Consider the following 23684-nt stretch of genomic DNA (forward strand, 5'->3'; position numbering starts at 1 on the left):
CGGGACCACGCAGCGTGGCGATCGACGGTGCACTGTGTCCCTCAGACACAGCGGATCACCGAACATCGGAAAGAGCCAAAGATGTCGGCTCGGTCATGTGATTAGCTGTTTCCAATCACAGCTGATCACATGTAAACAGGGAAATGCTGGTTATCGGCATTTCTCTCCTCACGAGCTGTCACGCTGACAGAGGAGAGGAGAGCCGGTAATCGGCATTCCTCAGAGGGGACATGTACACTGATCATCAGAGCACTGATGATCAGTGTAGCCCCAGCAGCGCCACCTGTCAGTGTCCATCAGTGCCACCTGTCTGTGCTCATCCATGCCACCTGCCAGTGCCCATCAGTGCCACATTTCAGTGCCTACCGGTGCACATCAATGCCACATATCAGTGCCCATCTGAGCTGCCTTTCAGTGTCACCCATCAGTAGCACCTATCAGTGCTGCCAATCAGTGCCACCTATCAGTGCCAGTCAGTGCCGCCTATCAGTGCCAGTCAGTGCTGTCTATCAGTGTGCATCAGTGCCGCCTATCAGTGCCCGTCAGTGCTGCCTAACAGTGCCGCCTAACAGTGCCAGTCAGTGCCGCCTAACAGTGCCAGTTAGTGCCACCTAACAGTCCCAGTCAGTGCCGCCTATCAGTGCCATATGATTGCTGCCTTTCAGTGCCCATCAGCAATGCCTGTCAATGCCCATCAGTGCCACCTACCAGTGCCTTCTCATCAGTGCCCATCAGTTCCACCTATCATTGCCCATCACTACAACCTCATTAGTGCACATCAGTGAAGGAGAAAAATCACTTATTTACAAAATTGTATAACAAAAACTACGAAAAAACTTTTTTTTTTTTTCAAAATTTTCAGTGGCTTTTGGTTTGTTTAAGAAAAAATAAAAATCCCAGAGGTGATTAAATACCACCAAAATAAAGCTCTATCTGTCACAAAAAAATTGATTGGTACAGTGTTGCATGACCGCGCAATTGTCATTCAAAGTGTGACAGTACTGAAAGCTGAAAATTGGCCTGGGCAGCAAGGGGGTATAAGTGCCCTGTAGGCTAGTGGATAAAAACCAATTAATCTGTTCCAGAGAAAAGAGTAAAAAAAAAGTCTTTTATCTGTTCAAAAGTCTTTATAATGTGCACTTTAAAGGCATAGTACTGTACAGGGATATAATTTAAAAAAAATTAATAAATGTATTGAAAACTAATTAATCCGTTCGTATTGCAAAAAAAATTGGAAATGCATTGAAAACCAACAAATCCGTTCTGGAGGTCAGAAAAAAGTTTAATAAAAAAAGTCTTTATCTGTTCAAAACTCTGTATAAAGTGCACTTTAAAGGCATAGTACTGTGCAGGGACATAATTAAAAAAAAATTGTAATTGCATTAAAAACCAATGAATCTATTTGTATTGCGAAAACAATTTGTAAACCGAAACGCGCTTTCCCATAGGAATGCACTGAAAACCAATTAATCCATTCCGGAGGTCAGAAAAAAAGTAAACAAAAAGTCTTATCTGTTCAAAACTCTTTATAAAGTGCACTTTAAAGGCATAAATACTGTACAGGTACATGATTAAAAATTAATTTGTAAATGCATTGAAAACCAATTAATCCGTTCCTATTGCGAAAAAAATTCGTAAATGCATTGAAAACCAATTAATCTGTTCCAGAGGTCAGAAAAAAGTCAAAAAAAGTCTTATCTGTTCAAAACTCTTTATAAAGTGCACTTTAAAGGCATAGCACTGTACAGGGACATGCTAAAAAAAAATTAGTAAATGCACTGAAAACCAACTAATCAGTTCATATTGCGAAAAAAATTCATAAACCAAGGCATTATTTTCAATGGATTTTCATTCGTAAACCAAAAATGACGTTAATCGAGACGTTCATAAACCGAGGTACACCTGTATTACTGTAATAAGATAAGTATTGCCACTAGTAGTGCTGGGTCCATGACTTCAGTAAGGGTGACACCCTGTTGGATTAGTCGCAGCTTTTGTCCAGGTGGATGTTGTAATCAGGATCATTGGGAACCTTCTTGCTGTCCTCTGTAGTTCCTCTTAGGCCTGGTTCACACCTATGCGCTTTTTCAGTGTGTTTTCGGTTTTGCAGAAACACACTAAAGTTCATTTAACATGGTTTCCTACGGGTCATTTTCACATCTGTGCGTTTTCCATCGGTGCATTTTTCGCAAAGAGTCAGGGACTTTTTTTTCCCCACAGCAGGATGAGTTATGGATTCCATAGACTTAAATGGAAGTGCATCAAAAAGGCAGTGCTTGCGCTTTTGATGTGTTTCTGCTGTGTTTTTGCTGATCTCTTCTGCAAGACAACAGACACCTCCCACACATGCGATCCGATTCTGCAGGAGACTCCCTATGATTAAGTCCGGAAGTGCCGAAACGCGTCAACATTGGCTAAGCGGTAACCGGAAGTGACGAGCGTTGAAACCGGAAGTGACGCGGGACTGTCCGAGAGCGAGGGAGGACCGGCAGTGGTGAGAGCATTGTGCGGTCTTCACTCTCTGATACTACCGATACACGGATATTTTCATATCTTTGGGCTTGTTTTATTCAATCATCTTGTAAGTGAGATTCTCGGGCACAGATTAAATGATTTTAAATGGTACTGCACCAATTCGGGTCTCTATCTTTTTCCTTTTATGTGATGTTTGTGGCAAGTTACCATCAGAGGCAATAATATATTGGAGAAATTGAATCATTTCTAGGAGGAATCGTTTTGTGACCTAAGAAATCATCTTTCCTCTGGAGGAATACATATATATAAAAGCGCATTTGCCAACCATGAGAATGGAAGGCAAATAATTCTGGTGAGTGCACACCTGAAGGGGGAGCACAGCGCATTGGAGAAATTATTTGAACATTCACGTGGTGATTTTTTGCAACCTTGATTTAACCACTTCAAGTTCCGGACACTTTTACCCCCTTCCTGCCCAGGCCAATTTTCAGCTTTCAGCGCTATCACACTTTGAATGACAATTGCGCGGTCATGCAACACTGTACCCATTATTGTGGTGGTATTTATTCACCAATGGGATTTTAATTTTTTTTGCTATATAAATGAAAGTCCAAAAATTGTGAAAAAAAGTGTTTTTCTTATACAATTATTCAAGTAAATATTTCATCGTAAATCTTGCCCAAAATTTATTCAGTTATCTTTTTAGTAAAACAAAATAATCAAAATTAGTTTATAATTATAAAAATTATAATTTAAATAAATTTTTTTTTTACATTTTTATTTTATTTTTTTATATTATTATTTATGGGTTTTTTTACATACTGTCACCCTAGCAATACAGCGTCACCATGGTGACACTGTACTACTTGTGGGGGTGATGAAGAATTTTTTTTTTTTTTTTTTTTTTTTTACACTGATTACTTTTATACCCTTAAAGGCTGTAAAAGCAATCATTTCTCCTTTTCTCTGGCTGTTTTCTTGCAGCCATTGAGAAATACTGTGTGAGCTGTGATTAGTCACAGCTTGTCACATGGTACAAGGCAGTTGTGAATAGCCTTGTACCATGTGACCTCTGTGATCATTCACAGATTTCACATGTAGTAAGCAATGATGTCAGAAGTGACATCTTGCTTATTACTCTGCATGTGATCACTGATTGGCCAATCAGTGATCACATGATCGGGACCTCGCACAGAGGTCCCATACGACAATCGGAGGACACAGCGGGCACCGGATCGTGGTGCTGCGCGCTCCCAGGGAGTGCGCACAAGCAGGGGACGGGGAGGCCGTTTATAAACGGCCACCTGCCCCTGCACTGCCACTGTCCGGCCGTTTATATACAACGGCCAGACAGAAAGTGGTTAATTCACATGGTGACTACGGAAGGACTTTAATTTAATATATGGACTCTTTTGTTGTTTATCACTTTATTATTTACAGAGCGCCGCACTAATATTTTTGAATGACAAAATATGATGTGATTGGGTTTTTATAATGAAATGTGGCAGCAGATTATTTGTTTAATTTATTTTTGGGCACTTTTTATTTTTTATAGCGTAGTTTGTGTTTTGAAGGTCAACATTTGACCCAGATAAATACGGTGTTAGGTATGGAAACATCCATTAAAACAACTTTCATCATTCGGACCATGTTCCCACTCCCAACCTGCAGAAAAATTCTGTTACTGAAAACACAGATGGGAAACAAAGAGTAGAATTACTTTGTGTCTGAGCGATGTATAATAATTCCATACCCTCGTATAACGTTGGCCCCTTTTTGCAGTGTGTACATGCTGTTCTCCTGGCAAAGTCCTGCGAGGTGAGTGTAATGGCTCCATCCAAGGCTTTTCTCCTAATAGCTAAGACTTGCTTTCTCTTGGAATGATAATCATTTGTGTGCAAAGAAATAATTATACTAGTGACCCCATTCTGGATCACACTCAGGGGCGGACTGACCATTTGGAAACTCGGGCACTGCCCGAGGGGCCCGGGGTCAGTAGGGGGCCCCATGAGATGCCCCTGTTACCTTTTTCATAGGCTCTTTTGAGTTTGGGCAAGGACACATGGGCCCCATGATCCCCTATTGCCTGGGGGCCCCATTAGTGGTCAGTCCGCCCCTGATCACACTTCATTACTAACCATAGATCTAGAAGCTACCTGTAGAGCAGAGCAACATGACAGCATTGTGGCTTTTTCCTGCATGAAGATTTTCTGTGCTCTTCAAGGGGGATTGTAGTAATGTGTTGGAGCTGTCTGCCTGCAGTCTGGTATGACTATCAATGGGATAATGTGCCCTCTACTGTCCAATATGAGCTTAGCAGTGTTAGTCAAGATACCAGTACTATTTTAGGCAGGGGTGTAGACCCATGACTAACCTCATTATGGTCTTCATAGATTCCTTATTCCTAATACACAGTTGGAGTGCACTTTTTTCCAATGTTCAGGTGTTAAAGTGGTATTAAACCCAAAAGCACACATTTTATACTGCAGCTTACCAGTTCTTAGATATGACGAGTGCATTTGTTTTCTTTTTTAGGCTTTCGTTCTTTTTTTTTTTTTTTTTTACCTGGTGATCTGGCCAGTAAGTCTGTTACATTTCAAGCTGTCCTGCAGATGTAGCAGTTACAGGGTTGAAACAAACCATTTACTACTGACATGGGATGCTTACAATGGTCAGCTTTTTGTTTATTTTTGTAAAACCTTTATCCCAAAAGAAAAAAAAAACTGCTTGCTGTAACTGGAGTTCACGTATTTAAATCTGCTAGCCCACCTAACACTCCCCTCCCCCCGATTAACAACGCTACTGTCCAAAGGTGTCCCCTGTGCTCCTTCATCCAGAGTGGAGACACAGCAGGTGTGTGATTTCCCAGATCATCAAGTGAAAACAGAGGAAAAAAGCCTGAAAAAAGAAAATGATTGCAGCCACCACATTATTATTATTATTATTATACAGGATTTATATAGCGCTCAACGCTTTACAATATAAAGGGAGACAATATTTATTTATTTATTTCAGGTACTTATATAGCGCCATCAATTTACGCAGCGCTTTACATATATATATTGTACATTCACATCAGTCCCTAACCCTCAAGGGGCGTACAATCTAAGGTAATACAGCAACAATACAGTTCAATACAAGAGGGTTAGGAGGGCCCTGCTCCTTGGAGCTTACAATCTAAGAGGGAGGGGCTGGTGGTACAAAAGGTAATAACTGTGGGGGATGGACTGATAGGAGAAATAGAAGATTCCATTATTAGCTGAAGGCAGGATAGGCTTCCCTGAAGAGATAGGTTTTCAGAGATCGCCTGAAAGTGGGCAGAGTAGGCGATAGTCTGATAGATTGGGGTAAAGAGTTTCAGAGGATGGGGAGGCTCTGGAGAAGTCCTGGAGATGAGCATGGGAGGAGGAGAGAAGGGAGCTAGAGAGCAGGAGGTCGTTGAAGGAGCAGATTGGATATTTGGAGACAGGATTGGTGATGTAATTTGGGGCATCTAAAGACTGGTCAGCTGCAATATATTGCATTTTTAGACTTTGTTTAATACCTCTTTAATATTGCATGAGAATGTCTTACAATGAAATAAGAATAAGAAAACTGATTTATAATAAAATACAGTAATGCCTCACAAGCCTAAAGTGTATCTCTAGGCATGTCTAAATGTAAACTTTTTTACTCGAGTGTTCTTGGGTAAATCTTGAGAGGGCTAGACAGCCTAGCTGCTTAGTAGTTTAGATCTTTTCATCCCAACATTGCTGTTGTACTCCAGGCCTCCCTTCTCCCTTTTGTCTGTTATCCGGCGATCCTGAAACACATCTGCTGGTGATGCTGGAACACCCTTTTCACTGCCTCTAACATGAAACAGTGAAAGCCTGACGTAAAATAATGTCAGTACTAACATGTGTCTCTCAGCCACATAATCAGAATCAAACCTGCCTTTGCAAAATTGGAATGTGATTAGGGACACTGGAGACAGAGAGGAAGTTACACAGCACAGGCTTTAGGAAGTACACTCCTACTTCCCTCCTTGTTATTAGGTATAGCATTGTATGTGCGTACTCAGCAAAGGATCACATACAACTCAGACACAACCTAACTTAGAGAAAATAGCAACTCTGTTCAATTGCTAAGTTTACTCTCTTTTTTTAAATATCTGAATAGAATTAGGAAGAGTTAGAATCCTTGTCAGCTTTTTTTTTTTTTTATATTAATGTATGCATCCTCTATAGGCAAATTGATAAGTTCACCCGTTTTTATTTTCTAGGTGACCATTGTTAGTAAGATAGAAAGTGATAGGAAAACCAAAATGTTTGTCAAGCAAAGAATAGGTGCGGGTAAATCCCTCAATGGGGACATGATGATGTGGTCCAAAGACAACTAAGAGGGAAATCCCCCTCACTTTTCAAAGATTTCCTCTCACTTCCTGTTGCATCTCTAGGACATGAAGTGTAACAAAATTTCCCCAAAAGGATGAAGACAGGAAAAAAACTGACAGGGGTTTTAAACCTTAAAGTGGTTGTAAACCCTTAAATATACCCAGTAAAGTCACTTGCCTCAGATGATACAGAGGTGAAACAAATCCTCCTACATAGGTTGTACCTGTCCACGGTCTTCTCTTCTCTACGTCCATTCAAAGTCCATTTATAAAGCTTGTCGGAAAGTTCAGAAAAAAAGGGGGTGGGGAACTGAAATGAAATCCTACAGAGCTCAGTGAGGAGAGCTCTGAGAACTGATTGGAGGGAAGAGACACCCCCCCCCCTCCACACAGCTCACAGGAACAGAGCTGAGGCTGTCAATCTGCTGGAGGTACCTCCCCTGTCACTATTTTTCTCTTGGTGTCAGGAAAACTTGTCAGAAGTAACTCAGGTTGATAGCATAGGAAGGAAGCAGCAAACAGAAATGACACTTAGTGCTCTGGATTGAGACAAATACACACTATAGAGGGATATGCTTTGTTCATATTTCATGTCTGAGCTTTACAACCACTTTAACTACACTATCCAAAAGATAAGTTTTGGCTTTCATACTATATTTGTATAATTACCAATTAATAAAATAATTTATTGAAAAGCGTCCCTCTATGAAGTGCAATGACACTGGTGAAAATGAGACCACCAACACAAATGACGACTAGCAGGAAGTATCTCTGATCCATTCGACAGCTCCAGTTGCACCAAGTTTGTCAGCAGCATCTGGTAATATGCATCTGATGATTATGCCATATCACCGCTATAGAACATCCATTAGGTTAATTGTCAAGTGAGCCATCCCAAATTGTAAATTTGAGAAGAAATAAAATTGATAATAGGTCTTCACAAATTGAAAAAATGCAAAGCCGTTGTAGGAAAAAGGACTAGCCTTGTCTGTGTGATTGAAAATTTACAGCAGAACATATTGAGAAGGTCATGCTATATAGTGCCTGACGAGACTGAGTGCTTCCTGGGATGGAGGCCAGTTCTCAGTATATTGCTTTATGACATTGTATCAGGACAGCATTAGCTAAATTTAGAATCAATGTCAATGTTCCTTCTGCAATATGTCATTCATGAAATGTTATCTATGTATTAGGGTTAGTAGTCTTTGTAGGTCTGATTGCAGTGCACATATAATGCAGCCTTTTTCATGCTGTTAGATAAGAAACAATAGCAATACATGTGGATGAAACAACACACTGACCATACAGGAGAATTCTTCTTATCTAAATAATATTCCTGCCGCCACTAGTCTTTCCATCTTAGGCTCCATGTACACGGGACACTTCTGAACGATGGAAACTGACTGCTGGAAAATGTAGGTTAAAAATCATCTGTTTAGCCGCGTTTGCATACCACGTTTATGCGTGTTTGTGAGCGTTTGCGTTTACAAGCGTTTTTTAAAGATAACCTCAGGAGACCTTCCAAAATGCCCAGAATGCACTGAAAAACAGTAAAAAAAATTAACCATTTCAGACATTTTGAGAGAAATAGAGAGAGCAGAAGCAGAGAGAGCAGTATTTGTTGAGATTAGCTGTCTTTTATTTTTTTTTTGTGGTATTTGGATGTGTTACAGTTCATTTCTGTGCAGAAATTATTGCAGCAGTGTCTAACATATTTTCTTTCATGTGAAACCTCAAAGTATGGTGTACCAGGTCCATTTGAGTACCGGGTGTTCTGTCTCTCCAATCTATGCATTGATAGTGTGATCTCTGTAACTTACAGTTGTGATGAGATAGCGATAACGTCAACCTCAGCTGGATACCACAGTCAGTGACTCAATCGATAAGACATCTTGTAGCTCTTGTGAAGTTTATTCCATAAACTGAGAGAATCTTACACCATTGAACATTCGATAGGTCAAAAGATCATAATGTGTCCTGCTTCATGACATGAGGCTAGAAGCTGCAATTCATTTCTGGGAAAAGGGGTGGGCTATCTATACAGCATTAACTAAACCAAAGGAAAAGGAGGAGCAGAAACAAAATAAAGAAAACACTTAAAGGCACTCCTAGATTGTAAGCTCGAAAGAGCAGGGCCCTCAATCCCCTCATGTTTTGCATTGTATTGGTATTGTTTTGTCACTTGTTCTGTCCCCCTTTGTAATGTACAGCGCTGAGCGAACTATTGGCACTTTATAAATACTGTATAATAATAATAATAAAAAAGGCATATGACAGTCATGTGAAACAACACAAAAAACGCTTTGCATGCATTTTTCATGATGAAAAAAGGTTCTGGACATCATCTGGAAATGGAAGAGTTAAAAAAAATTTGCAAACGCTTATAAACTCGGTTAGCCACGTTTACACGCGGTTACAAGTGTTTGGCATTTAAAATGCTGATAAAATCTACTCCTGAACACAAGTTTGGTGGGTTCAAAAAAACGACTGTAACTCAACTGCCTGTAAACGACGATGTGTACATGGACACATAGGAAAATATTAGGGAGAGTTCAGGGGCTGCTGAAAAAAACACAAAAAAGCTCCTAAACCTGAGTTCATCAGCTGCAGTGTACATGGAGCCTTACTGTTCAATCAGTTATGTCCATGTGGAACAGGTAATACAAAAATGTTTTCCTAGCTTCATCACCAGATGCTTGTGGGGTTAGAACAAGATTGCAATAGTTATAAGGGCTCATACACACAGACCCCGAAAACGTCATGTTCAGGTTCATGTGTTCTTTCTATGGATTTGAATGCACCTCTATTATAGTCAGTATGCCCAGGGTAGTGTTTAGATCTGTTTTCAAGAACTGCATTCAGGGACGTAAACAAAACAAAAGAATAAAACCCAAATTTTGCATTTGGACAAGCATGTATGCATATTTTAAGTGTACATGCATGTTATCATTATTATTATTCAGAACTTATATAGCACCAGTAGTCTAAAGGGAGACAGTACAGTTACAATACAATAAAATATAGGAGGATTAAGAGGGCCCTGCTCATAAGAGCTTACAATCTAATTGGCTGGAGTAGGTTGTACAAAGGGTTACAGCTGAGCTGATGCTTGATTGTGAATCACTTCGTCTAACAAGTATGAGAGTTGGAATTCAACACAATGTGCCCCATGACACCAGTGTGTCCTTCAATGAGTGCAGATGTATACGCTCGGAAATCTATTCTAGTTATAGATAAAAAATTAAAAAAAATTAGGCTTGTAAACACTGTGCCCATAAATGCACATAAACGTGTATATGTACCACTCCATGAGTTTCCAACTTCTGGTAGCAAGATTCAGCATATTTGTTAGTAAATTAATCACTTCAATATCGGGCACTTTTACCCCCTTCCTGCCCAGGCCAATTTTCAGCTTTTAGCACTGTTGCACTTTGAATGACAATTGTGCGGTCATGGAACGCTGTACCTAAATGAACTTTTTATCATTTTCTTCACACAAATAGAGCTTTCTTTTGGTGGTATTTAATCACCACTGAGTTTTTTATTTTTTTGCTAAAAAAAAACAAAAAACACCTGAAACTTTTGAAAAAAAGCACTTTTCTTAATTTCTGTTATAACATTTTACAAATAAATAACATTTCTTCATAAATTTAGGTCAGAATGTATTCTGCTACATTTCTTTGGTGAAAACAATAAAAATAATAATAACAATTTAATTTGTATTTTTTTTTCAAATTTTTCAATTTTTTTATTACATTATTTTTTCTTTTTTTTACTATTTTTTTTTTAACACACTGTGACCAAAGCAATACAATATTACCATAGTAACACTGAACTACTCTGGGCAGGTGATCAGGATTTTTCTTTTTTTTAACACATTATGATTGCTAATACCAATGTATTTCATTGATATTTGCAATCATTGTTACTGAATGAAACTGGTTCATTCAGTCTTTTGTTGTAATTAGCTGTGATTAGGCAAAATTGATCACATGATACAGATGGGCTGTGATTGGCCCTGTCTGTATCATGTGACTACTTTGACCAATCACAGCTAACAACGCAATTGTATACAATGGATGGCATGGCAGGAAGCCATCCATTGTATACAATTGACATGTGATCTGCTGTGATTGGTCACAGCGGTCACATGACACTGGTGTAGTAATATGTCATCCGCTGTGTCCCATGGACATCATTATGCTACAGGCCGGGCGGGAAGGTGTTAAATATGTTTGGGTGCATGACGCCTTAAAGGATAAGCCTTCTTTAATCACCTCTGAGCCATGCCCACTGGCATCCAATCAGTGGACAGGGTTTTTTGTTGCACTGGAGAACGCCATCCCATGCAGCTCACATGCAATAGAATGTTACATAGTTACATAGTTAGTCTGGCTGAAAAAAGACAAAAGTCCATCCAGTTCAAGCATTTAAAAAAAAAAAAGTTAGAATCCTATACCCACAGTTGATCCAGAGGAAGGCAATGTAAGGATTTGCTTATTAATTGATCAAGCTGTCTACACAATAAAGAATGTTTTTATGACCTTCTAAATAAAAGACGTTACATTTATGTGGGTGAAGTTTTTCATGTGGATCCGAAAGAAGCTGGAATTGTAACATTGCTGTTTTTCTTTTCCCTGTATGTGACAATATCCTGGCCTTGGGCGTCCGTGTAAGTGTCATTCTGCATGCTTTGCTGAAGTTTTTGGCACTGTTTTCTGAGTGTTTCACAAGGAATCTACGATGGGCTGCAATTGATAGTCTGTAGCAGTGGTTGTCAACTTATGAGCTAGAGAGGCCTGAAATGTGGGCCCCTGACCTCACCAAAGGGCCACACATAATGTTCAAAATATGTGTTGCTTGAGAGGACTGTCAAAAACTGCAGACTTATGGACATGCTACATTTTTGGCTGGGATATGTTGCAGAAGGCAGTACGAAACTGGGAACGTTAGGCTAGTAGAGATCAATGCTATTACCCTAATCAATGTTTCCACTACAGACTGCTGAGGTTCGAGGGCCACACATCATACACCAAAGAGCCACACGTGGCCCTTGGGCTGCAGGTTGGGCACCAGGTGTCTGAAGCATCCCAGTTTTCACAATTGAAGAAAAGAGAGAGTTTCTCATAATAAGGTTCTTGGGTGTCCGCACAATCCCTAAACAATGGCACACAGACATTTATTTTCTTAGGGAGTGAGGCACCAGCCCCCCATGGAAATCTAAAGGGTCTCCTTTTGAAAATAGTTGTTCACACTTCAACTTAAAGCAAACCTGCCATAAAATGTAAACATGATCACCCTTCCCCAATATTGCGGACACCAGATGATACCTTTGGATCCTTTTCTTCCTCCTGATAGTGCTGCACAGTCAGATTCCCCTTTGGTGATGCGAAGAGCAACACAATAGTTTTGGGTATCTGAACGACCTATTGCTAAGCTCAAGCATTGTCTGGTGGGATTAGGGGTAAACCCAAAATGCAGCAATATATAGGCTGTCATTGCTAATATCCATTTGAAAATGTAAGTTACTCAGCTGTCTCTGGCTTCAGCACTTTCTATATCAATGACCTAAACAAAAGCTAAGTTGACTTGTTAGCTAAGGTCCAAGGAGTTTTTATTGAAGAGCAAGGTACAGAGATCTATGGTGCCTTATATGTAATGACTAGCTACAAGTCTTCTAATAGCCGGTACTTAAAGCGGAGCTCCACCCAAAAGGGGAAGTTCCACTTTAAGCCTTTGTCCCCCACTCCCCGTTAAAGATTGGCACCTTTGGCACCCGAATTTGACAGGTACTCGCTCCCACTTCCGCTGCGATGGCCTAAGTGATTGGAAGCGGAAGTTGTCCTCCCCCCTCCCCGTAGTCTTCTGGGACACGTGACAGGTCCCAGAAGACTACGGGGCCATTCACAAAGCGCAGCGCTTCTCGTGCATGCACAGTGGGCACCCGGCTGTGAAGCCGCAAGCTGTCACAGCTGGGTGCCCACACTGAATATGCCGGCGCCAGGGAGAGAAGACGGCCAGTGAAACCAGCCGTGGTGAGGACACCGCTGGACCGAGGGACAGGTAAGTGGCTGTATTTTAAAAGTCAACAGCTACAGGTTTTGTAGCTGCTGGCTTTTTTTTTTTTTTTTCTGAGGTGGAACTCAACACACGTTTAACACAGAATGAAACCCATTGGTTTAATGTTTTCCCAAAACAGTTACATTCAAGGCATGCCATGAATGATAACCCTCACTGTTGCTTGTGTTTTCAACAGAACTGTCAAGCCATCAAATGGCTGGTGTCATAACTGATCACATGTGCAGCACCATGACAACTGCAGATTAAACAAGAGGATAAGATGGCAGCTTCTTCAGCTATAAAGGATAGAAGGGTTTAGTATCACTTTAAAGACTACTTATGCTGGGTACAAATGGGGATTTTTTCTTCTCCATTCAACAAAGTGGGCTGAAAAAAAAAAAAACCTGCGGTTGCTGTACTAAGTGATGTTAGTGCGGCGATCTCTCCAGCTGAGCTATTGTGTTCTGACAGAGAGACACTCCCACCACCACCACCACCACCACCAGAACACACCGATCAGCGCTCACAGGCATTGGCTGCAAGCGCTTATCAGATGCTGGTTTTACATCGATAACAGCCGGTCTTTAGCCCGGCTTCTGTCAGACAGGCTGCTATACACACGGGTGAAAGTCGGCCAGTTTCTGTTGAACCGGCCGATATTTGTCCCGTGTGTACCAGCCTTTAGTTTTTGTACCCTATAGCAACCACTGCACAATTAGCTATATTTGTAGTGAACTTGACTCACCTGAGAAAATTATAAAGATTCCATTGTAGATTCCATTTAATTGCCACTAACCAGATTGGTTTGTCCTGATAAGCATGTCAGGTTTCTACTACATAATTGATGGGCTCTTTTACTGTCTGGAAAATATAACTGTTGTTTGGATAACATTCACTTGATGGTTTCCATGTGTGGTTTATGAGATTTACCATGTGCTTGTTGACACTCTTACCAACATTGAGGTAGACATGTATTGTTTGGTATCTATTTACTAACTCCATACCATTTTACAATTGCCCAGAAACAACTTAACTGTTCCCAGATAGCATTATAAACCAGCCCTCCCTTACTGGAAAACAGTAGCTTGCTGCATCATAAGGTTCAGTTAATAGCTGGCCCTTACGTCTGTATTGGTTTTTAATTTTTAAGCTAGGGGCCTAAAGTTACTAGCAGTTGAAAGCAAGCTATAAAGAAATGACAGAAGATCACAGCATCCAACACTGCTGCTATGGGGTCTATGGTGGGAGGGGGTCCCATTATGGCAGCTGTTGAGGCAAACCTTTGATTGATGTTTCCAGGCTAATGGGCTAGATGTAGAGAAGTACTTATCAGGAACCTGGCTAGTCACCAATCCCTCTTTGTACAGTAAAGCTGGCTTGGCAGTGATGATTGTTTGCTCTCAGAACTTCTTGTATGGCCTAACCAACAGAAAGTAACCCTGTATGCCTAATTCATTCTAAAATCCCAAAGTGTCCCCGCAGCTAAAACCTGATAAGTTGGGATTTGTAGGTCTGCAAAAAAAAAAGCAAAGTTTAAAGAAGTTTGTATTAAAGATGTAAAGCAGGGGTGTTGAACACAATTTAATTTCGGGCTGCATCAGCATTATGGTTGCCCTAAAAGTTATGGTTGCTACTCCCCCCCCCCTTACATCAGATGTCAAGAGCCCCCCCCCCCACCCTCCCTTACATCACAGTGCACCCCTTACATTGTGCTGCTGCTGGGAAGAAGCTGGTTGTGGAGCTGGGAAGCAGAAAGTGCAGAGTTTGGAGGAGGTCCAGAGGAGGGCTGGAGTCAGCTGCCAGAGTCTGCTGAATCCTGATACCAGGGGAGGCAGAGATGAGGGGGTGCTGCGGCTGCACAGAGAGGCGCAGGATCTGTAGGAGGGGTTCTGTCCTCCTCTCTGCTGCCGACTGTGGAGACAAGATGGGGCAGAGAAGAGAGGGTTACCGCAGCTGCAGGAGGGCTGCAGGGGCCACATGAAATGGCCTGGCAGGATGGATTCAGCCCCAGGCCTTATGGTTGACATGTATTCTAGAGTTATTGTGTGTAATAACACTTATGTAATAATATGGATATAGTGATTGGGATTATCATCGCTTCTACAACTCGTATTTTTTTTTCTAGTAACTACTAGATTGCCTCTTTCAGCACTTTCTTGATGTGCGTGGTGGGAGGGCTAAGAATTTACATTAAGGCCATGAGATCTCAGATCTGATATGCTGATAAAGACTGGTAAGCACATGAGGGCAGAGCAACAAAATAAAAAAGTGAATCTGCTGCACTGTTGCCTCCCGCCTCCTTGGCGAGTCCCATCCACAGATACTTAGCATTGATCTCTAGTGTGTACAGACTATGTTGATAGCTCTCCTGATTATTGTTTTTGAGGTTGGCATACTTTATGTTAAAGTGTAACTAAATTCCGCATTACCTCTGCTTCAACAATCTGATGCCCATGAGGTAGGTCCTCCGCCGGCATCTTCTCCCCAGTTTTTTCCGGGTGCCGGTCATGGGCGGTGAGATGGTGCATGTCTCTTCTACAATAAAGGGCTACCTGTTCCTTTTTTTTATATGGGAGGTTGCCAGGCAGTCCCAACAATATTTTGCAATGGGACCCCATGATTATTAGTTACATCCTTGAACCCTTCTTCACCTTATCCAAATTTCAGAAATGTTTTGGATGGTGTTCCACTGGTCAGGGCATATATAGAACCTATTAGCAAATCTATAAATCAGAACTGTGCCCCTTGTATTCCATCTTATATGAAATTGACTTTAAAGCGGACCTAAAGTCAAAAGCTAACTATAAGGCTGCTGGTCCACAAATGAAAGATAAAAAAAATTACCCTAAATCCCCTCCCCCACCCTTGAAAACACAAAATGTTCCTAAGCTGAGCTCACTTTAACATTTGATTAGTGCATGTTGGTTGTTTGTTGCAGTGCCCCTTGCTAATGCCAGTGCCCAATTTGCAGACCCTTTGTGATATGGTGTAATGAGAGTGGTCTGTCTTTGGCTTGATTTCAGTTCAACATGAGGTTGTGCTCACTAACCATAGAACTCTGTTAATTATTTTGCAATTCAGTGAAATGAGTGTTTCATGGAGATATTTATTTATGCTGTGTAGCTTGATGTGGACTTAGTGATTGAGGTAGACATGGATCAGACAGAGGTGACCGATAACACAACCCATCAGGTGATTTCAGATGATGAAGAAGATGATGGTGGGATAGTTATCCTGCAAAAACCCACCATATACAAACCCCCTCGGAGGAAGGAAAGACCTGTGGAGGTATGGGAAAATGATGCTCTGTTTTACATGAAGCGCTCTTTGCTATGTATAAAATATTTTGTAATATTCAAAAAGATGGTATCACAGTTTGTGATTTCTGTTCCAGAACTTAAAGGATGACTCCGTTTTTTTATATACTTGTTTGGATGCATTGATTTCTAAGCCAGGGCAGACAAATAGACAACTTTATGTATAACATTGATTACCTATTTGGTTCCATTATGCTTGCAAGTGGAATTTTCAATTGTGCCAAACCAGTAAAGTTTACATTTTTCTTAATGCCGTGTGGGGATTCCAGACACAATGTAATGGCTGACTATCTGTGTGAACTGTAATAGTCAGCTCTAGACAACTGTAAATGAACCTTCATCAAGCAAAATCTGAAAATTTCTTGTAGGGCACAAATATGTAAAAAATCTATACAGATTGAAAAAGACAAATTATATAGTAAATATATTAAATACAGTAAAACATATTAAAACATATTTACAGGCAATCTGCTAAGGAAAGGAAGCGTGTCATTTGTAGGATCTCCAGGTTAGAGGAAAGGGAAAAAAAATGAATACAGCCACCACATTTAAGGACAAGAAAACTGCTACAAATTACATTTTTGTTTCTATGTTTAGATACACTTTAAACAGTGAAGGAGAAGCAGCAGGCTGATAAGAATATTCCTTTGCTCTATCCTTCCTGTCAACATGTTCCTTGTCAGCACATGTGCATACAGCCCACCCAGACCCGGACTGGCCATAGGGCACAACGGGCACTTGCCCGGTGGGCTGGGCCTGGATTGGAAAGGTGGCCGGGTGGCACATAGAGGAACCCGGCCGTGCATTTCTCAGTTCCTCTATGTGCCGCCCGGCCGCTTCTCCTATCAATCCCCTGCATGCGGTCGGTTCCTGTACGCTCCCCCTGCAGCCGCCCCCTCCCCTCATCTCTTCTTTCTTTCTTTCTTTCTTTCTTTCTTTCTTTCTTTCTTTCTTTCTTTCTTTCCTTCTTTCTTTCTTTCTTTCTTTCTTTCTTTCCTTCTTTCCTTCTTTCCTTCTTTCCTTCTTTCCCTCTTTCCCTCTTTCCTTCTTTCTCTCCTTCTTTCTTTCCCTCCTTCTCTCTTTCCTTCTTTCCCTCTTTCCTTCTTTCTCTCCTTCTTTCTTTCCCTTTTTCCTTCTTTCCCTCTTTCCCTCCTTCTTTCTTTTCCTCCTTCCTCCTTTCCCTCTTTCTTTCTCTTTCTTTCTTTCTTTCTTTCTTTCTTTCTTTCTTTCTTTCTTTCTTTCTTTCTTTCTCTCTCTCTCTCTCTCTCTTTCTTTCTCTCTCTCTTTCTTTCTTTCTTTCTTTCTTTCAAGAATATTAAAAATATAAAATTGTATAAAAAATAAAATAAAAAATTACTGTGGCAGAACTACGGGGGTTGCAAAAGGTCGCTCTTGCGACCGGACCTTGACGTACCACCACTGGGCTCCAGGCTTTGGGCTGCTCAGTACAAAGTGCCCAGGCCTATTTTTTGTCCCAGTCCAGACCTGAGCCCAGCTGATTGGCTCAGAGTACTGACTTTTTCTCTCCCAGTTTGGGTGCTGCTATACAGGGAATTACAAGATGCTGATACAAAGTTAACTTCGGGCACATAAACTAGTGGCATTTAAAAGTGCATAACTGCATTTTTGGTGTTTTTAATATCTGCTTGCAGTTCAGCTTTAATAACTTCATTAATTTACTGTACCGCTTAAATTAGTAGTTGGAACTGCACTTTAAACTTCCATGTTTTTTAGGGTTAAGAACTAGTGGGCAAGATATCAGAAGCTAGTATTTGTTTGCTGAGCTTTATTAAATGTGCAGAGACGTGAGTTTTTCTGCACGCGTTCTGCAAGTGCACAAAGAATACAATTGTTCTCTATGTGCCCTGTTCACACCACAAAACTAGTATCGTGTGCAAATTGTTTTCTGCACAGGAATCTGCAGCATGCATGAAAGTCACTGAAACACGCATGAAAACTGATGTAAACATGTGTCTCTGCGAGTGAAAGCTGCATGTTTTCTTCCATCCTTTTTTTTTTTCACGTATAGTGTGAATGAGACCTAAGTCTCCAGGACAATAATGAGATCCATGCATCTAATGCAGACCATAGATGGGTAGAAAACCGGCCGTTTTTTGCCCGACGGAAAAAATCGTCTGATTTCCGTACCATGTATGGCTTAGTTCATCGGCCGTTTTTCGTGTTTTTTCCTCGTTTGGATTATCGTTCATGTTGGGAAATTTTCGTAAAACAACCAATTTTCAGCGCATTGATTGTCAAACCGTACGATCGTTTTTACGAAAATGTAATGCGCATGTGCAGTGACCTGGAAAGAAAAGAAGTCTTTTGCGTACGAAAATTAATTTCCGGGACAACCTGTCAAAAGTTCTAGCGCTCTTCCTTTGTTTCTTCTTTTTTTTTTCCTCCACTGCTAACAGGCAGAGCACCATAATGGCCATTTTTCTTTGGGAATTTCTCTTGGCATTTTCCTATAATAAATCATGATAATTCGTACGTATGGCACAAGGCTGATGTCTCCTTCCTGAAGGCTCCGTAGAGTGTGGGAGGGTAACAAAGGTCACAAAATGACATCATTTCCTGTTAGAGGTTATGATTTTCACAGCTTAATCGACCGAGTTTTGTAATCATTGGTGGTTACGTCGGCTATAAGACCGACCGATATTTTGTTTATCGAATGAAAAAACTGACAAATTTCATACCATCTATGGCCTGCATAAGTTCCTGTGTCTGCAAACCTGCTGTGGCAGTTATGGGGGGGGGGGGATTGGGTCCCATTTTCACTGCTAGAAATGTATTTTTTGGCATAATGTGGCATAAGGAGGAGGGGCACCCAGTATGTAGCAGGAAGAGTGAAATGACAAGCTGGGTGTAGATTCTGGCTTAGAGCTCCTGCAGCTGGATCTCCAAAGAGATAAAAGAAACCAAAAGGAGACTCAAACCAGTAGACTATACCTACTAAATTGCTCATTTTGTATAAATCCTAGATATATCCACATCTGAAATTGAAAGTTAGATGCATACAGGTAGACTGAATCATCAACTGGCATATTGTACACAGAGCACTCACACAGCTGAATTCTTCCATTACATCATAAAATAACATGCAAGGGAAGCCTGGCACCATGTATCAGCTTCATAATACAGACGTTGCATAGCTAGGAACACCACGAAGTCAGGGAGATACCCAAAATCAGCAGTTCTCCTACAACCAACTTAAATAACAGTTTTATTGGGGCTCAAACCTTCCATTTGAGTGGAGGATGAGGTGAGACTGCCATTCTGCCCTTTTTTGAAACTTACATTTTGTAGTACAACCCAGTCCTTAGTATGTGTAGTCCATGTTCTGAAGGAGGCCCTTAACACTGATTAGCTTTTTACTCCCAGGGTCAATAAAGTTTCCACTTAGTTTTCAGCCACATCTAGTCTGAACTTATGGAATGCAGATGCGAGTGCAGGCAATCTGCAGCCTATTCTTAATGGCATATGAACAAACATAATTGGTCTTCTGTGTATGACTTGAATTCACAAGTGTGTTTTGACCAACTGTAGGGATGGCCTTTGGGATCCAGCTCCATCCATTGACAATGCTTGCAAATGGTTTGCATGCGTTTTAGTGCCTACGTTAGGGGCGGAAGCCACCAAAACCTAAATTGCCTTTGAAGAGTCTACAAAATCACATGGATGCACAGAAAAGTTTACCGGATTCATACTGAGAAGAATCAGCTTGTATGAATTTTTCTAAGACATTTCATCAGAACTTTGAAAGTGACCTTTTAGCAAAATTCATGTTCATCATTATTGCTGTGAAAGGTTGGTGTTAGAAACAGGCCTTGAAACAAAGCAGTAAAGCATGGTTTGGTCAAATAAAGGTGCAACATCAGTGATATGATTAAATAAACACATTGGGGGTTATTTATTCAAGTGGAGAGTACAAAATATGGGGCAACTGTGCATAGAAACCAATCAGCTTCCAGGTTGTATTGCCAAAGATTAACAGATCAAGCTGAAGTTAAAAGCTGATTGGCTGCCATGCACAGCTGCACCAGATTCTGAGTGCTCCAGTTTCAGCAAATCTACTCCAATTTTTTAAAAGTGCTTTAAAATGAGTTCAGATCATGAAAGAGAACATTGAGTTTGATGCTTCACTGGACATATTTTTAAAGCAGTGAAAGTGACTTTCACCAAACACTATCTTGTAAGGACTCAATGACAGTTATTGGTTTGTGTCGGTCAGATGTCCACAGGAGAGATGTCTATATTGACTTAAGGTACTTCTATATGGAGATTTGGCCTCTAAGATATACATTTTACAAACGCTGTCATATCTGAGGTACTATACACCAAGTGGGATATTTTTTTTATGACTGGGACCCATATGCATTTGGGGTGATCTCCCTTGGGTTGGCAAGCACAATGAGTTGACGCCATTTCTTTCTTTGTTGCAGTTATTATATTTCCTTTATTCAGGGATTATGTTTTTTTACACAATTTATACAACTGTACATCCTTTGAATAAATCACTTTTGGTCCTGAAGCAAAGCGGGAACGCCTGCAAAAATTCGTAGCCATTTTATGGGACGCACAAAGTACTCAGACAAAAAGGGGTTTATTTACTAAAGCTGGAGAGTGCAAAATCAGGCTCACTTCTGCATAGAAACCAATCAGCTTCCAGGTTTCATTGCCAAAGCTTAATTGAACAAGCTGAGGATAGAAGCTGATTGGTTCCTATGCAAAAGTGAGCCTGATTTTGCACTCTCCAGCTTTAGTAAATGAACCCCAAAGTGCCTGCATGTATTAACTTTTAACTTTTGTATGTTACAAATAAAATAGATATTTCTGTGATTTTATATATACCCAGTTGGTTCATGTTTATTTTTTTTGAGAACACCAGAGGTATATTGAAATTCCCACTTAAGTACTTATTTCCAGAGCAGTCATTTAAAACGCACGCACCTGGAAGATAAACAACAGTGAATGCTTGGAGAATATCAGCTTCACTGCTTTACAATCTGTCCCCATGTGCACATCACCATCCTGCCTTGTCACCTTGCCCAATCAGAAAACACTTTGCCTTTACTGTGATGATGCAAAGCATTCTCTAAATTGCACCCGTACCAAGTGGCCGACCTCCTGTGTTCAGAACGCAGCAGGGCAGCCACTCGGCACGCCTCCTGAAAGCTAGTGGAGAGCCTTGGAATAGTGATATCTATTACAGTGATTTCCGGTTTCTAGAGGGATCCATGTGTATGGTATATATGCACAGTTACATTGGTCCAAGTTGGTACCTATGCAAAAATGCCATACCTGGAATTCTTCTTTAAACCCTCCTTGGAAATCTGAATGTGACTGGTGATGCAAAAGTAAGAGTTGCAAATGCCTTTAAAATCCCCAGTGTTACTCTGTAATAGTAGAGATCATATCATCTCTATGTTGGACATAGCAATTCAGAGAACAGAGCTGGGGGGTGATCTGCTGTGTCCCACCACTATTAGCACACATTTCAGAATGCATATTCCCAGACAAGTGCTTTCTTGATTTTGTTGCAAGCATTACTAAGAATCCAGATCAAGGTAAACTGAGTAAACCTCCTGACGTTAGCATAGTTGCAGTATTTACTGGATAGCACCAGTAGCCCGCTGACTGGTTCAGCTTCCTGTCTGGAGTTGCTCACATTCTTTACCTGGAGGAGAGCTGAGCAGGATCTTGGAAAGATAAGATGGCATACATTTTCGTTTCACAAGACTTACCTCACTCCCCTTAACTCAAGTTCATTAATTGGACTGCTCCTTTAAAAGTTTTTCTCAGAAATATTTTTTTCTGCATGGAACTTGCCTCCAACTGGTGTAGTAGTGGTTAATACAGGTCTGTTGATCTTCTCTGCAATCCAGAAAAATCAATAGAAATCTGGAGGTCCTATTTTACCTGCTGTTACTAATGCAGGCCATAGACGGTTCGATGTTTCGTCCGAAAGAATAATGGGCCGATTTTTGCACTGTTAGTGGGGCAATGGCATTGGCCGATTTTCGCGGTTCCTCCTCATTTTGTTTATCGGTCATGCTTGAAAATTCGTGAAAAACAGCCGATTTTCGTAATCATTGGTGGCAACATCGGTTTACAGAACAAACGATATTTCGTTTTTCGGATGAAAAATCGGCCGATAAACGAACCATATGGCCTGCATTAGAAAAGGATACTCATAGCAGCAACTTAGTGACTGCCAGTAATTACCAGAAGTCTTCCAGATAACCATTCAAGGCACAATGGCAAAGTGAGCACAACAATCCTTTCTATACTGATGTCCTTTAAAATGTGACTGTAGCCAAAAACCTACTTTAAAACTTTTAGATAGAGTGGAGAAGGGTTGGAACCTCTGTTAAGTTTTTCATTACTGTTTTTAGCCATATCATTGAGGTTGTCTTGCAGTTTCTAACCCCAGACAGCAAATAGGAAGCAAATGTAAACCTCTCCATAACAGAGAAAATTCTACCTATGATAGTTGTCTTTGAATCGAGTGTCCTGATTGGATTATTGAAAGATATCCAATGTCCTTCTGTAAGATATCCTGACTCCTGTCCTGGTGACCACCAATCCTAGTGGCCACTAGGACAAATAATAAGAGTAGTACTTCCCAACAGGGATGCAGACAGCAATAAAACCCTTCCCCACTCTATATAAAACTAGAACGGTTTAGAATTGAATTTTACTTCAAATTTTGTTGGTTCAAGGCCAGTTTTGGAAAATGACACCCTTATCTTCTCCAATGAAGTGCTTATATTTGTCAGTAGAGAATATTCATTGTAACTCTTGTTTTGTTCTTGTTAAATTGATCAGGGAATAAAGAGTGGGGACCACCGATGCCAGGAGCCTCAGTTTAAAGTAAAGGACTAGGTGATGTACATATATATAGGAGTAGATATAATGCATGGCGCAAATGACTGCTGTGCCTTGCTTGACTGCAGCTGAACAGTGCATGGGGCAGTAGAAGTAATGTGAATCATGGGATAACCTGTGCTTTCTTACATAATTTGTAGCCCATCTTATTCATACTTGGATGTGTGTGTGATATCTCTTCATTCGTATCTGACTCTGTGCAATTTCATGGGCCAGCTCTCTGAGCACCAAGTCTGATATGCTGAAAGTTATTGACTAAGTCTTTCCTCAAACCTCCATTTGCATGATATGCAGAAATGATGCTAGCAGAGGGATAACATGGAAACTTCATATAGATTCTGCCCTGGTTGAGATTCAAACCAAGGACCATTGGAGCAAGGCAGAAGTGCTAACCACTAAGCCCATGTATTGCCCACAGTTGGTTGTACTAAGGCTTTTTGCACTGTGTAATTGGGCAACTATGTGGCAAATGAGGTTTAATGTTGATAAATGCAAGGTTCTGCACTTGGGGGCTAAGAATATGCATCATACATACTAGGGGGGGTACAACAGGGGGGATCAATGGGGGA

At 40.8% G+C, this 23684-nt stretch overlaps 1 protein-coding gene across 12 annotated transcripts in view; it reads left to right on the forward strand.

Annotated features, from left to right (window-relative positions):
- REEP1 (receptor accessory protein 1) overlaps positions 1–23684 on the forward strand; it is a 135852-nt gene that overhangs the window by 91640 nt on the left and 20528 nt on the right. For 5 of the 12 annotated variants that reach the window (XR_016315298.1, XM_089692303.1, XM_089692306.1 and 2 more), the window contains exons 7-9: positions 11491–11519; positions 16031–16195; positions 23056–23100. The exons of 1 other annotated variant lie outside the window; for it this stretch is intronic. Coding sequence is in view for 10 of the 11 variants with exons in the window: in XM_089692303.1 (XP_089548429.1) it covers positions 11491–11519; positions 16031–16195; positions 23056–23100 (239 nt within the window). In the remaining variant the exon portion in view is untranslated. Of the gene's footprint in view, positions 1–4257; positions 4294–11490; positions 11520–16030; positions 16196–23055; positions 23113–23684 lie in introns of all 12 variants that reach the window. 6 more of the 12 variants (XM_089692312.1, XM_089692311.1, XM_089692304.1 and 3 more) reach the window with 5 other exon arrangements.

Source organism: Staurois parvus, unplaced genomic scaffold (genome assembly GCF_062004578.1).
Source record: "Staurois parvus isolate SC_StPar_1 unplaced genomic scaffold, SC_StPar_1.0 ptg000581l, whole genome shotgun sequence".
Taxonomy (NCBI): Eukaryota; Metazoa; Chordata; class Amphibia; order Anura; family Ranidae; genus Staurois; species Staurois parvus.